At 49.9% G+C, this 13,415-nt stretch overlaps 2 protein-coding genes across 2 annotated transcripts; both read right to left on the reverse strand.

The window, feature by feature from the left end:
- Positions 1 to 18: 18 nt before the first annotated feature.
- LOC133277140 (uncharacterized) lies at positions 19 to 5,237 on the reverse strand. Its single transcript, XM_061468745.1, has 4 exons — positions 3,996 to 5,237; positions 1,897 to 1,990; positions 1,112 to 1,458; positions 19 to 373 (listed from the first exon to the last, which is right to left on the reverse strand). The coding sequence occupies exons 1-4, from the start codon at positions 4,075 to 4,077 to the stop codon at positions 267 to 269; spliced, it is 630 nt and encodes a 209-aa protein (XP_061324729.1). The 5' UTR covers positions 4,078 to 5,237; the 3' UTR covers positions 19 to 266.
- Positions 5,238 to 10,126: 4,889 nt separating this feature from the next.
- SPINK4 (serine peptidase inhibitor Kazal type 4) lies at positions 10,127 to 12,981 on the reverse strand. Its single transcript, XM_061468654.1, has 4 exons — positions 12,864 to 12,981; positions 11,864 to 11,898; positions 11,461 to 11,573; positions 10,127 to 10,287 (listed from the first exon to the last, which is right to left on the reverse strand). The coding sequence occupies exons 1-4, from the start codon at positions 12,931 to 12,933 to the stop codon at positions 10,233 to 10,235; spliced, it is 273 nt and encodes a 90-aa protein (XP_061324638.1). The 5' UTR covers positions 12,934 to 12,981; the 3' UTR covers positions 10,127 to 10,232.
- Positions 12,982 to 13,415: the final 434 nt, after the last annotated feature.

Here is a 13,415-nt window from a genome sequence, read left to right on the forward strand (position 1 = left end):
AAGACTTCAGACTGAAGGTGATGAAACACGTGCCTGTTTTATTGTGTTCAGGAAAAAGCCCAAGCTGAGCAGCTCCAGCTAGCTAAGAGTGCAGTGAGTACATTTGCCCTAATTCTAACTTGAAAGAAGAATGAAAAGAAGAGTGACCAGGAGCATATGGGCTTTGTTACAAGGAAAGAGCAGGTCAAAATCACTCTGCAGTACCTACTGGAGTTTTCTAGGCAGGAGTCAAAATGTTCTGAACAGGAAAAACCCTGATCAGAAAACTAAAAGAGAAAGGGAATGTGTTCATTATCCTGGCAGAGACTATCCAGAGGAGCATTCAGATCCTCAGGTATCTCTGCTTCGGTCAGATTCAGCAGCTCCTCATCACCTGTAAGACGTGTAAGAAACAGATTATTTCATACTGCGGTGTTCTCGTGTGTTACCCCTCTGTGCTGTGCTAAAGCCCCCATGGACAGGCTCCTGAGATTGCCTGTGGTGTTAGGCAGCTCCTGGTGGCCTGCTTGCTTTTCAAAAGACACAGCAGCCCAGGGGTAGCGGAGGGGAGTTGGAGAAGGTAAAGCCCCAGTGGGTTTCAAAGGGGTTTCTGCAGGAACCTGTTGCCCTAGTGACAACTTTCCCCCTGTCCCAGTGTCAGCCCTGAAACTGGGTGGACTGTGGACAGAGTGTGCCTGGGTTTTGGCCCTCTCTCGCTGACCAGCTCTGGCCTGAAGAGACTGCATCTTCTCTGCACAGCATCTCTGCCCTAAGCTGGCTTTTGGCAGAGCCACAGAGGTGTCTGTAGAACAAGCAGCCATTTAGGACCAGGGACCACAGGCCCCATGCCAGAAGCTCTACTGACAGTAGTGGGCTTTTTGTCACTCCCCATGACTTGGAGAGTGGTATCTGCCCCTACAGCCCCAGTATTCCCCCACCCATTCACAGTGTTGTGGTTTAAGTCCACACAGAGCTACCCAGGTCATCACATTTGATGGGGCAGGGACCTGTGCCCTAGTGGTGCTGCAGGGTGGCTGTTGATAAGGTAGGTAACCTTGGCGGATAGTCCTCAAGAGGTGGCTCTGCACTGTTCCTGAACCCTCACAGAGCCAGCAGCTCGGCAGCAGCTCACCCACAGCATCCTGGCTACTGGTTGACAGCTCCCCATCCATACCTCCCATTGGTATCGCAGCACCCAGCCCCTGGGTTGTCAGCACAGGCGACTGCTCCTGTTGCACTGGCTCAGGTGGCGCTGGCTTGGGTGCCACTGGCTCAGCCTTCTCCTGCAGCTTGGGCTTGGGCTGGACATCTTCCAGTTCTTCCACCAGTTGTTCCACTGGTTCTTTCGATGATCCTGCCTGCGATTCCACCTCCAGTTCCACCTTCAGTTCTGCCACTGGTTTGAGCTCCACCACCAGCTGGTTGCTCCTTCCTTTCTTGTCTTCTCTGGCTTTCCTCTGCTTTTTGATCCTTGGCTCCCTCCAAGGGGATTTCACATGAATGAAAGTTGGGCTTGGGGAGGAGGACTTTGCCTCCTGCCCCAAAGCTTCTTGCCTTTACTGTAATTGTGCCCCAGTCCATCCCAGCAGAAGCTGCCCTTCCCCAGCCTTCCTCCCCAGTTCTGCACAGCAGCATCCTGTAGCTGCACTGGCAGGTGGGAGCCTGGCACCAAAATCTCCCCCAGCTCCACTCTGTGGTTGAGGATTGCTTGCCACTCAACCGAGCACCTACATAACCACCCCCATCTGTCTCTGCCCCGCAGCGCCTGCCTAGACCTTCTTCAGCTTTCCCCACTGAAGACTGATGGGACCCAGCTCGTCCCTGTCCCTGTACAAAGATCAAGTGGCTAGGATGCCATGCCTGGGCTCAGGTTAAGTGCACCAAAAAAACAACCCCACAGCATAAGCAGGTTTTTACCTATAAATCCAGTAAGCTGAGTTCTTCTCCTGGGCTTTTTCCTTTCTTTTCCGGAGCATCTCACGGTCTCTCAAGCGGCGGGAGATGGGGATTTCTGCATGGAAAAATTAAGTGGTAACATGACAATTCAACACCTCCCTGCCTGGTGACAAACACTGGTGCAAGAAGCCATGCTCTTTTTGTCATGAAGCAGGTCTTGCTGTGAAACTGCTTGGGTGCTGTACCTCCAGCTCAGCCTCAGTGGGTAGGATCTCATGACAAACACCCCCAAAGCTCCTGTGCTCCTGTGCTGAAAGTTACTCTAAACTTCTAGTTGCGGTTTTCCTGCTGTTGCTGCAGCTCTGGGGTGAGGAGAGAGTGAGCCAGAGGGCACAGGCTTTCCTGTAAACAGATGCTTGTGTGTATTAGGATGAGACATTGTGGGTGATGCTGACCCAGCCAGAGACGAGGACAGGGCTAGTACACATTGCTGTGAGTGAGGAGACTGGTGCCTAAAAACACAACAGCTGCCCCAAGCTTGTCTGCAGCTCTGAAGACGACCATGTCAGGGCTGAAGACAGACTGTTGTCAGACTGGGTCCAATGCTGACTTTACCATTTAGTCAAGATGTGCAGGTTACCTACAGCCACCAGGAGAAAGGGGCACCTCCCTACATCTCCATCACCCCGTGCAGGGCCAACTTTAAAATTACATCAAGCAATCCAGGCCCTTGTCCAGGGAAGTAGGAATACCTTAAAGCCCACATATCTGATCTCTGCACCACTCTCAACCCTCATGTTTTTTCTGCTTTTCTATCCAGCCATATTTGCAATGTGGACCAGGTGCCTCTTGCCTTTTGCTGTGCACCCCTAAAAGGAGTGTGGCTCTCGCTTCTCTTAGCCCCTGTTAGACAGAGGATGACTGCAATGAGCTCTCCTCAGTTATGTTTTAATTCTTAGGAGCCTGTTCAGGGCTATGTTTGGTTTCAGTCTCAGGAAAGTGCTGATAACACACTGATGTTTTTGTTAGTGCTTACGTAGCGCTTGTACTTCTCAAGGACTTGTCAGGTCTTCTGCTTTGCCAGTGAGCGAGGGAATTAGCCATTCTAGAGATGATTTACCACCTTTTGCTTTGAGCACAGTAGTGCCATACAGGAAAAGAGGGCTCCTCTCCTAAAAAATTCCAGCCTAACAAGAGAAAGGACACAGCAGTATACACAATTCTGAAGGCAACATGCAATGATAGTGCCAGAGTCTCTTAGTGATGGCAGGGTCACCTCAGCATCACCCAAAAGAGTGTCAGCCTCCGAGGGCAGTCCACCACTGAACTTGGTCTGCACAATGCAAGCAGATGTTCCGCAGTCGTGAGGCTGTTCCCAGACTCGAAGCAGTGTAAGAAGCAGTAGGGCACAGCCAGCATGAGATGACCCTGCCATCCACATAGCAAAAGGCAGAAAGGAGCCTGGAAAGAGGAGGTTACAAGGTGCAATAGCAGGATCTGCATCAGTTTAACTACTAAAGTACTTAATCCCTTGCACACCCCTTGCACAGCCAAGGTAACTAACTTTCCGTTTCGATAGGTCCTGTGAGCCATAAAAGCACTTCTAGCTGCTTGCAATCAGTTTCCTTCCCTACCCATCCTTAGCAAATTGTTTTGCATGAGTAGAAAACACCTCTCACTCCTTTCTCACTCCAAGAGAGCACTCCCACAGATGCTCCAGAGATGTCAGCTGTTAACACTAAGCAGGAAAGATCACAGTAAAACATCTGTGCCCTGGTGAAAAAAAATCTAGGTAAGAACACAAAGGTAGAGTTGAAATTAAAAGAAAAAAAAATCCATCAAGCTAAAAGAGCAATGAGACAGTATTGCAAAGTCTGCAGATAGGCATTATATTGATGCCGCCAGAGGGATTTTGAGTTAGAAATTGTTTCTAGGTGCTTCTGCCTTTGTGATCTGAAACATGACACAGAAAAAAACACTTACCTTTGTAGTTAAGTGTGCATCCTCCATCCCCCAAGCATAAACTGTTAATTATTAACTCCTTTTTTAGAAACCGCTGGTGACAAAGATCATCCTCTCTCCTCCCCAAAAACTCAAGTTAGGAGTGTTCTCAACCTTACCTTCCTCTCCATGCTGTTTATGAGCCACAGCGGGTGGATCAGAAGGATCAAAATTACTATTGCGTTGTTGGGGACTAGTCATTGCTCTTCACAGTGTTGAATAGGAAGCAGCCTAACTCCCTCAGAAGAGCATCTGGAGATACTGGTGCAGCATAATGAGGGCTTGAAAAAAATGCAGACTGCCCGCCCAAAACCTCTTATCTGGCCTGGCCACTAGTAGGGTAATAATGTTCTCCTTATCAGAGTGCAAAGGTATAGAGAGTCTCTGCCCAGGATCTACTGTGGATTGCAAAAGATCCACACAAAGTTAGAGCAAAAGTTAGTGCTTTTATACAGAAAATAATTATAGTTCAGATAAATTTACACTCATTGCTGCTAAACTGTAACTCAAATGCCCTCCTTTATAGTACAAAGGAGCTGCATGGCAGGGCAGGATGCAGCACTGCCTTTCTACTGGTTTCCAGCCTGGGGTGCAGGGAACTGTTGTTAGTCCTTAAGGACCCCTTGTGAGGTCTGAAATGGGATGTATGCTATTTGAAAGGTGTTTGCACAGGACCCTGGTAGTGGTGGTGGGAAAGGACCTTTGTCTGCGCTGCAGCCCTTCTCTCAGCAGGAGTTTCTGCTGCACAAGGTTAGAGCCCTTGTGGCATCGTACACTTTGGAAACCCCTACGGATGGAAACTGCCAAATTCGTGTGACCTGTCCAAGGGCTGCATCACCTTCCTGGGAAATCCAGACAGAATAATGAATCCAGATGGGCACTCCAGCCAAATGCCTGTGTGTGTTGAGGACTACCCTGTGACTTGTTGGTCCAGGCTATGAGCAAAGCACTTCTCTCAGGAAGCAGGATGGCAATGGGTAGCCCCAGTAAAACCAGTGGGAAGACCCAGCTGTCGCCTTGTCCACTGCAGATTACAGGTTACCTCCAGAGAGGTGGGGCATGTTAAGCAGCCCCAAAAGGAGCAGCAGGGTGGTGGCAGCAGAGCAGATACAGGAAGGCTCTGATATGGACGGGTGGGCCAGGATGGCATAAAGAGATGTGAGGCTTCCAAGTCAATTCACAGGGAAGTTTCTTGTTTCTCAGTCGCAAGCGAAGGTGTCCTGTGCTGGTGATGATGTCCATGTTCTAGTACTGCATGATGGTGCAGCACAGCACCGGAGTCATGCAGACTTCTTGAAAACTGTCTTAGAAGGTGCTCTACCATGAAAAGACAGAGCCTGGGGAGGAAGAAAACACATCACATCTCAAATGCTGTATTAAGTTCTGGGCCTCTCACTACAAGACAGACCTTGAGGTGTTGGTGCGGTTCCAGAGAAGGGCAACAAAGCTGGTGCAGGGTCTGGAGCACAAGTCTGATGAGGAACAGCTGAGGGAACTGCGGGGATTCAGTCTGGAGAAGAGAAGGGTCAGGGGGGACATTACTGTTCTCTACGACTACCTGTGGTGAGGTGGGGTTGGTCTCTTCTTCCAAGTAACAAGCAATAGGACAAGAGGTAACAGCCTCAAGCTGCAGTGGAAGAGGTTTAGATTGGACAGTAGGAACAATTTCTTCACAGAGGAGGTGGTCAGGCATTGGAACAGGCTGCCCAGGGCAGTGGTGGAGTCATAGTCCCTGGAGGTATTTAAAAGATGTGTGGTTTAGTGGTGAACTTGGCAGTGCTGGGTTAACAGTTGGGCTTCATGATTTTATGGGTCTTCTGCAACCTAAATCAGAGAGTCGTAGAATCATAGAATGGTTTAGTTTGCAAAGGACCTTAAGATCATCCAGTTCCAAACCCCACCATGGGCCTCACACTAGACCATGTCACCCAAGGCTCTGTCCAACCTGTCTTTGAACACTGCCAGGGGTGGAGCATTTGCCACTTCTTTGAGCAACCTGTGCTAGTGCCTCACCACCCTCATAGTAAAGAACTTCTTCCTTATATCTAACCTGAACTTCCCCTGAATAAGTTTAAACCCATTACCTCTTGTCCTATTGCTACAGTCCCTGATGAAGAGTCTGTCTCTGGCATCCTTGTAGGCCCCCTTCAGATACTGGAAGGCTGCTATGAGGTCTCCACACAGCCTTCTCTTCTCCAGGCTGAGCAGCCCCAGTGTTCTCAGCCTGTCTTTGTACGGGTGCTGCTCAAGCCCCCTGATCATCCTCATGGCCCTCCTCTGGATTTGCTCCTACAGCTCCATGTCCTTCTTATGTTGAGGACACCAGAACTGCGATTCCATATGCCTGGCCATAGCAAAACTTCACATCTAGAAGCATTCTTACAAAAAGCTTGATATTTTCTGGGCTGCTTGAAGATGATATGAAACATAGAAGACAGGATGGAAATCTCTGGGTGTTTCAGTGGTCCATGGGAACTTGCTGCATGCTCAGTCTGTGGCTAACTCAGCTTCTCACACCCTCCATCTACTCAGTCACTCCAAAGCCTGGTGGGGTCCGATAAGTGACTCTTGACTCAGCAAAACATTGCCATATGACACTGCAGAGATGTTACTGTCAATATTTCTCCATTCCAGCAATCTTCTGCTGGGTAGAAATGAATAGATTTGTAAAGAACATTTGTAAAAGAAAGAGTTGGTGTGCCTTTAGTGTCTTTAGAGGTGCTTAATGGAATAGATGGGCTTTAAAATCTTACACAGCCTGCACTTACATGTTTTCAGAACTGAAATCTCTAGAGAGGCTCTTAGGTGCAAATTTCCAAAGAAAGTGATTTTATTATCCTATGGGGAAGCTTCAGTGATTGATGACTGGAAATTACAGATGCAGCTGCCTAGTTTTAAGTTGCCTCTGCTCTGAAGTGGAGGTGAGAGGCAGAGACTCGCCTGCAACAACAGTGACACTGGGCTCATTTTAAAGCCCAGATTACCTCCCTGTCCACCATCAGCACCAGTAACACAGAAGACTCCTCTTTTCCAGCAAAGCTCTCTAGCTCATGTGGCCAAAGCTGCATCCCTTTTGCTATAGAGATGGATTTGTGCAAGTAGATTAAACTTTCCTGCCAGTCTCAGTTGCATGAGCTATTACAGCTGGATACTTTACATATGCCAGGTGCTGCTTCCCTCCGTTCCTCTCCACATTTTGGTTCAGGTAGCCCTAGGATACCTTCACTGATGCTTTGCAGGTGAGGAACTGGAGGAGCTTAACCAGGTGTCTAGCCCCCTGAGCAGCACCAGTGTCACAGAACCCTTTAGTGTCAGTAGAGCTGACCCAACCTTGGGTACATCTCACTGTGCTGGTCCCCCACATGGCTTTTACTACCCAAAAGCTCTGAGAATGCTTTGTCCAAAGGACAGCTGGACCTAGGGCAGGACCCTCTGCCCTAGGCCCATCTCCTAACACTGTTGGGACTGTCACTGCAGATGCCAGGCTTTGGGCCTATGCATAAGACAAAGTTCTTTATGAGGCTTGGTGTATCTCTCTTTACCCCTATCTGTCATTTCTACTGCAAAGCAATATCCAGAGACTTGCATATCCCTCCCTGCAGTCAGTGGATGCAGCCATGAACCCAAGATTGTCACATTGAACATGAGCAGCTGGGGAGCTGGTCTGCTGTTACTCTAACAGCATGTCAGGGCACTTCTCCAGTTTTGTCTCACATGACAACAATAGAGAAGTGATTTTTCAGGCTTGAACTTCACTCCCTGAATTGAAACATGTTTGGGGGCAACTTTCCTGGTTGCAGCACACTTCTCTGGGAGCTGGGCTACCAGTGAGTATCTCTGTGTGATGAACTATGGTGCCTGTGAAAGCAGATAATCCCTTCCTCCCCCTGCCCTGACTGAAGCATGAAAAGATGGGAAACAGGTGGATAAATTCAACAGGCAAAACTGCATGCAAAAGTACAAATCTATGTTTATAGCCCCTGCCACTGACCAGTGCAGTGCACGTCTTGCTGCCCACCAGCTGCCTCCTTAGTCTTGCCTGATCTTGCTAGACACAGATCTGCTAGGCTTCAGGGTTAGGCTTTCTGCCCAAGGTCTGTGGTGGTGTTAAATCAGCACCCCCCAGGGTGTGCCTCTTGCTCTTGAGCCATATTGAAATAAGCAGGTGAATCCAGCAGTCCCTGGGGGAGGATGAGTGTCTCGAAATCTGCTGCGTGTAGCATCAATACTAACAGGGTCCCAAGGCTGCTCAAGCTTTGACCTTGCACGTCTGGTGCACAAGTATGTGCTTTAGCTCTGTAGTTTCTAAATAAACAATCCACGGTGTGATTGGAGGCATGCAGCTTTCCCCTCCAGAACAACCCCTAGATTGTCTGTGTTGTTTTTTTCTAGCCTCTGCAAATAAATAGATGGGGCTCTTCGGGTATACAGAATGAAGGGCTGCAGCCACTCTGTGTGTGCAGGGGAAAATGGGTTCCAGTTATGCACCATGTTATGCTGGATCTTCCCTCAGCCCTCCCAGAAAGCTGGGACAGAGCTGTCCTAATACACCCTGTGTGTGGCTGGGCTGGCAGCAGGAGGAACAGAAAACCCCATGGGGAAGATGCATTTGTGTTCTTCACTATGGAAGTGTTTTAGGGATGATAACCCCACCAAAATCCATCCCTATGGTGCATCTGAAGGTCTGCACAGAAAGACTGGCAATACAGAGAACAACATGCAGCCAGACCACCCCTCCCTTGCTACCTGAGAGCTGGAAGGGAGCAAACGGGCTTGCAGATCCCTGGGACAAATGAGCAGATGGTAGAGTAGCAGTAGCTGTGGGTAGGTGGGCAAGCTGTCTCCCCTACTCTGCAGAAGTGGAAAGAGTCCAGGCATGGAAAACAGAGATGATAGAAGCTATGGACAACTCCGAGCAACTAGCTAGCTAGGACTTTCCAGCCTGGGGAAGAGGTTTGAATGAGAGAAAAGCTTTCAATGATAGCGAAGAAGCAGTGGACATCATGTCAGATGCATCTCTCATCAGACCAAGCATGGCTGTTATATGCTGTCAGTACTATTTCCAGCTGCAGCATTAAATCTACCAGCAATGGCTTTGCTGTGCATTGTGGTGCTGCCATGTCCCATGTCATGATTCCAGGAAGGTGCAGAGCTGGAGGAGGTGTGTAGGGATGACTTACATGACTAGCTGGCCAAGCACGACAGTAGCCATGACATTGGCACAGCTCCTGGACTCTTAGGGTGGTCACTGACTTCAGGGAGCTCGCTTGACCATGTCATGTGCCCTGGACTCTTACCCAGGTGCCTGCAAGTGAGTTGTATGAGTATAGCACTAAGTCAGAGCAACGTGATTCCCTATGGGTGAGCACAGACGTGTCCTGGAAGGATTTCAGCTCACACTGAAGTTCTTTTAAAGGCTGATCAGAAATATCAACCAGTCATTCTGGAGAAACACAACATTTGGTGCAGAACTGAAATGAATTCAGCAGGCAAGTCCTGGATTAGCTAGCGCCTGCTGATATCTGCCACTGCAAGGAAAGGGATCCCCTTGCATACCCAAGTTGTACAGTCTTGTTACAGCTATCTCATGAAAGGTCAGTTGTGTCCCATCTGGGAGACAAAAGAGCAGAGGAAGCCCCAAGGACTGCCAATACACACTTAAACTGTTACCTTGGTTGGACTGTGCCAGTCCCAGAGATGGCCCTGACACCAGGAGCAACCTAGACCTGAAATTCCCAGAGAGTAGTTCTGGGTAATAGTGAAGTTTGGTGGCTACTTTCAGGAATCAGGAATCCTTGATGGAGCAAGAATCAGGGGTCCCTTGTGTGCAGGGTCTCCCCTTGGGCTCTTTCCACACTGCTGTCGTGAAAGGCTCTTTGGTAAGAAGCTGAATAAAATCTGCACTTCTCAGTGCAGATGTTATTATTTTCAACTTACATCAGCTCTGGAAGCTGTGGTGTTTGCTAGGGAGCCAGGGAGATGTTTTCTCACACGCTGGAGAAACTTCCCTTTTGCTAAATGGCCATCCTACAGAAAAAAACATCTGCACCTTCTTCACTGGAATCTGTGTGCTTCTTGCTACTCCCACAGGGCCTTTGCCACAGGAATGTGCAAGAGATAATACAGTGCAGAGCATCACTTTACAATGGATTTGAAATGAACGTTTTGACTGTACGCTTTTAGTAGCCCTTCGTAGGAACCACCTTATGCTGTTTTCCCTCAGCCTTGCATAAAAGAATTTCTGTTGAAATAAGACTGTGCCCATCATTTTATTATTAACCTTTGCTAACTTTAACGCGCAATCAGTACAGAGCATACAGGATCAATTAATCACCTGTTTCTGGGCTCAGGAAAGCTCAGATGTCTTGACAGTCCCCATCTTTCAAAATCCAGATGTCTTGCCTGGTTCTCCTAGAATAACAGAGGAAAAAAAGCATAAGTGCTCAAAAAATACTCACCACATCATACTTTGGCTCCTGTCCAGCCCATGGAACAGAGCTGACTGGTATAAAATTGGCTTACTTTCCTGTCTAGAAAGCTGCTGTGGCTGCATGCCATCCTGGCCCACAGTGTCTCCTCCTCTGTGAGTGATGCTTGTGGTTGCTGCCCTGTTTTGCATCACTCACTACCACCAAGAAGAGTGTGGCACCATCCCATTTGCAACCATAGGCTGCGGCTAGATCCCCCAAGCCTCCCATGCCCCAGACTAGCTGGACACAGCTACCCTGTACCTCCCTGCAGCTTTCCTTGACAAGCTGGGCATCCCTGTCCTCCTACAGCCTAGCACACAGTTTGTGTTATCTGCTGTGCAAGTGCACTCCTGACCTGTGCTCAACCTCATTTTCACCCTCTGTCCCTTTCTAGTGAGATCTCCTGCTCAGTCACTCCCCAGTCTGGATAAAATCAGTGCCCCAAAATAATTTGTGCTTCTCTTAGGGTCCCTGCTGCCCTAGTCCTAAAGTTTATGGTGGTACCTTTTGTTTGAAGTTATGCCAAAACAGGCATGAGGCACATAATCGGACATCTGCATTCGCAAAAGTCCCTTTGAAGGACTTAGTGGTGCTATTTGACTCTCCAGGCTAGATACTTAGTCAACTTTCTGCCCAAGTTCAGCTCTGCCTTCTCTGATTGCAGGCAGCACGAACGGTGGGACTTTCTCCCATCCTTGACAGTGTCTGGTTTGTTGCCAGCTTGCCAGCACCCATGTCGGAGGCCTTCTGGCCATGGGCTCCTGACCTCACCTTTTTCATCTGCTGATCATGCAGCCACAGATGGTCTGACTTAGCAAGCTGATCCAATGGATGAATAGTCAGCTTTTCTGTGGGATTAGTCCCCTGCCAACACAATAACCTAAATCCCCCAGCCTGCAGCTGAGCTGTAGCTACTGAACATCGTGCTAAGAATGGGGCAGGAACCTTCAGGCAAGGGCTGGGGACATGCCTGCACCTTTTTTCAGGCACTACCAGCGCAGGACGGTGAAGCTCCCAGGCACAGGGGAGCTTGAGTAACAGTATTTCACAAGCACCCAGTTTCAGACGGCCAAAATTAGGCACCTGGAGGTCTCTGCCAAGGGCATGAGCTTACATTTGCTGCACACAGAGCTGGCATTCATTGGCATAGGTGTTCCCATCAGTCCCACAGACAGGCAAGTGCAGGAGGGGGCAGGCCTGCAGCTCCACCATCTCTCTACACACCGGCTGAAAAGGAGAATCCACAGCACCCATTTCAGTACCAGAAGCACCCACTTCTTCCTCCCACAGCACCTGGGAAGGAGCAAGTCCCACCAGTGACCTGGCTCCCCCTGCTCTGGGCAGAGCACACAGAGCAGGAAAGCAGAGGGCAGGGGCCACCACGTCTCTCAGTGGGACTCATAACTTGTCCTCTGATGTGGGCTTGATGCTGGAGCACCAGCACACATGAGGCTGAGGATGGTTGCTGGGAACAGCTTTTCTCCCAGGCATGCTAGGCACTGAATCTAATCTCTTACCTTTCTCAGGCCATTCCCTTTGTTCACCTCTGCCCCTGAAACAGAGAAGAGACACATGAACATGGCAAACCAGTGACTGGTGGCAGGAGCATGAGACATCAACAGGGGTCACATCCAGACCAAAGGAAAGGCAGGGTTGTACAGGACCCACTCAGGATCCAGATCAGCTGTGTGGGTTTCGTGAGTGGGAGACCAGTTTCCTGCATGCCACCCTCCCAACAGCACAGTGCACAGCCTCCATCCACAGCTGAGCTGGCTGGGACAAAGCTGGCAATGCCTGTTCCTGCTCCCTAATCCCTCTACTGACAGCCTTCTCTCCCAGTGTCTGGACCAGGAGCTCCACAGTGCCTCCAGCACATTCCAGGAAATGTGAATCCGTGGAGTGCAGTGCAAGGGGTGTCTTCAGAGGGCTGAGGCTGGGTGACTCTGTACAGCCAGACAACAGCCATTCCAGAGAGAGCTGCATTCTGTGGGTTCTTCTTCTGCAGTCCGGAAGAGCAGTAGCAACAGTTCACAGCCCACCTGTGCAGTGAATGAATATCCTGGGAGCAAGAGGGCTTATACACAGGCTGCTGCGGGACCACCGTTATGAGCACCTAGGTAGCATTGATTTTCCAGAGTCTACAAATAGCTGCCTCCCACATGAATATGCTGAGCACACAGTGTTCTTGCAAAGACTTGCAGCTTTTCATGGAAGCAGGAAGAACAGTAGCTGCCAGCACAGTGTATGTGCTGTCCCCACATATCCTGGTTCCTGCCTGCATTGTGGGCTGTCCCCTGTCCCACCACTCTCCCGAGGGCAATGCAGTTGAGGAACTGGCACAGTCTGTTTGCCCCAATCCTTCCTCCCCACCCTGCTGCCCCTATGTGTGCTTGCCCTCCCCACCTCTGCTCCAAACCAGAGATCCTGGTTCTTTCTGCCCTCCCACCCATTTCTGGTCCATCCATTGCTCCCAATCCTCCACCACAGAGCCATGTGCCAGCAGCAGAGCGGGCTTACCACTGGCAGTGATGAAAGCAACCAGTGCCGCTGCCACCACCAACACCACCGGCAGCTGTTGCGTGGGCATGGCTGGTGTGGACGCATGCACTCATGCACCTCACTCTGAGCATGGCTGCCTTTATAGGAAGGGCATCGGCTTATCTCAGCAGTGCTGGGAAAAGCAGCACTTTGATCTGCACTGGGAGCAGCTGCTCTGTGCGCCCAGAGGGATCACTTGGGTGTTCTCACAACACTGATAATCCCCGCCAGTGCCACTTGCCAGCCTCAGGCACTGGAGGCTGCTTTACAAGGCCTTGCACTGTTGTCTGGGGTGGGTGATGCTGCTCTTCTCCACTCCCCACAGTCAGCTCACCCCTGGGTGTATCTCACCCAAACCATCTCTCCAGCTTGGCAGCTGCTGTTCTTCATACATATCAGGTATGCCCAGTTGGGCTGGGAGACTTCCCATGGAAAAGAGGAAATTCAGGCACATTTGGATGGCTATGCTGTGGCTTGAGCATTATGAGACACAGGCAAGCAGATGCTCAGCTCCCTGACGCACAGGGGCAG

This window comes from Pezoporus flaviventris, unplaced genomic scaffold (assembly GCF_033815535.1).
Source record: "Pezoporus flaviventris isolate CSIRO_AGI_PZ_B2104156 unplaced genomic scaffold, CSIRO_AGI_Pfla_v1 ptg000050l, whole genome shotgun sequence".
Lineage (NCBI taxonomy): Eukaryota > Metazoa > Chordata > Aves > Psittaciformes > Psittacidae > Pezoporus > Pezoporus flaviventris.

Bases quoted from the DNA above. Each gene is read 5' to 3' on its own strand.
- LOC133277140 (XM_061468745.1), bottom strand. From the start codon at position 4,077: ATGACTAGTCCCCAACAACGCAATAGTAATTTTGATCCTTCTGATCCA. The intron at 1,991-3,995 runs GTAAGGTTGAGA...TTTTCCATGCAG, and splicing joins TAAACAGCATGGAGAGGAAG to AAATCCCCATCTCCCGCCGC. The intron at 374-1,111 runs GTGAGCTGCTGC...CACGTCTTACAG, and splicing joins CAGTAGCCAGGATGCTGTGG to GTGATGAGGAGCTGCTGAAT.
- SPINK4 (XM_061468654.1), bottom strand. From the start codon at position 12,933: ATGCCCACGCAACAGCTGCCGGTGGTGTTGGTGGTGGCAGCGGCACTG. The intron at 11,899-12,863 runs GTAAGCCCGCTC...TCTCTGTTTCAG, and splicing joins TGCTTTCATCACTGCCAGTG to GGGCAGAGGTGAACAAAGGG. The intron at 11,574-11,863 runs GTAAGAGATTAG...TCTCCTTTTCAG, and splicing joins AAGGGAATGGCCTGAGAAAG to CCGGTGTGTAGAGAGATGGT.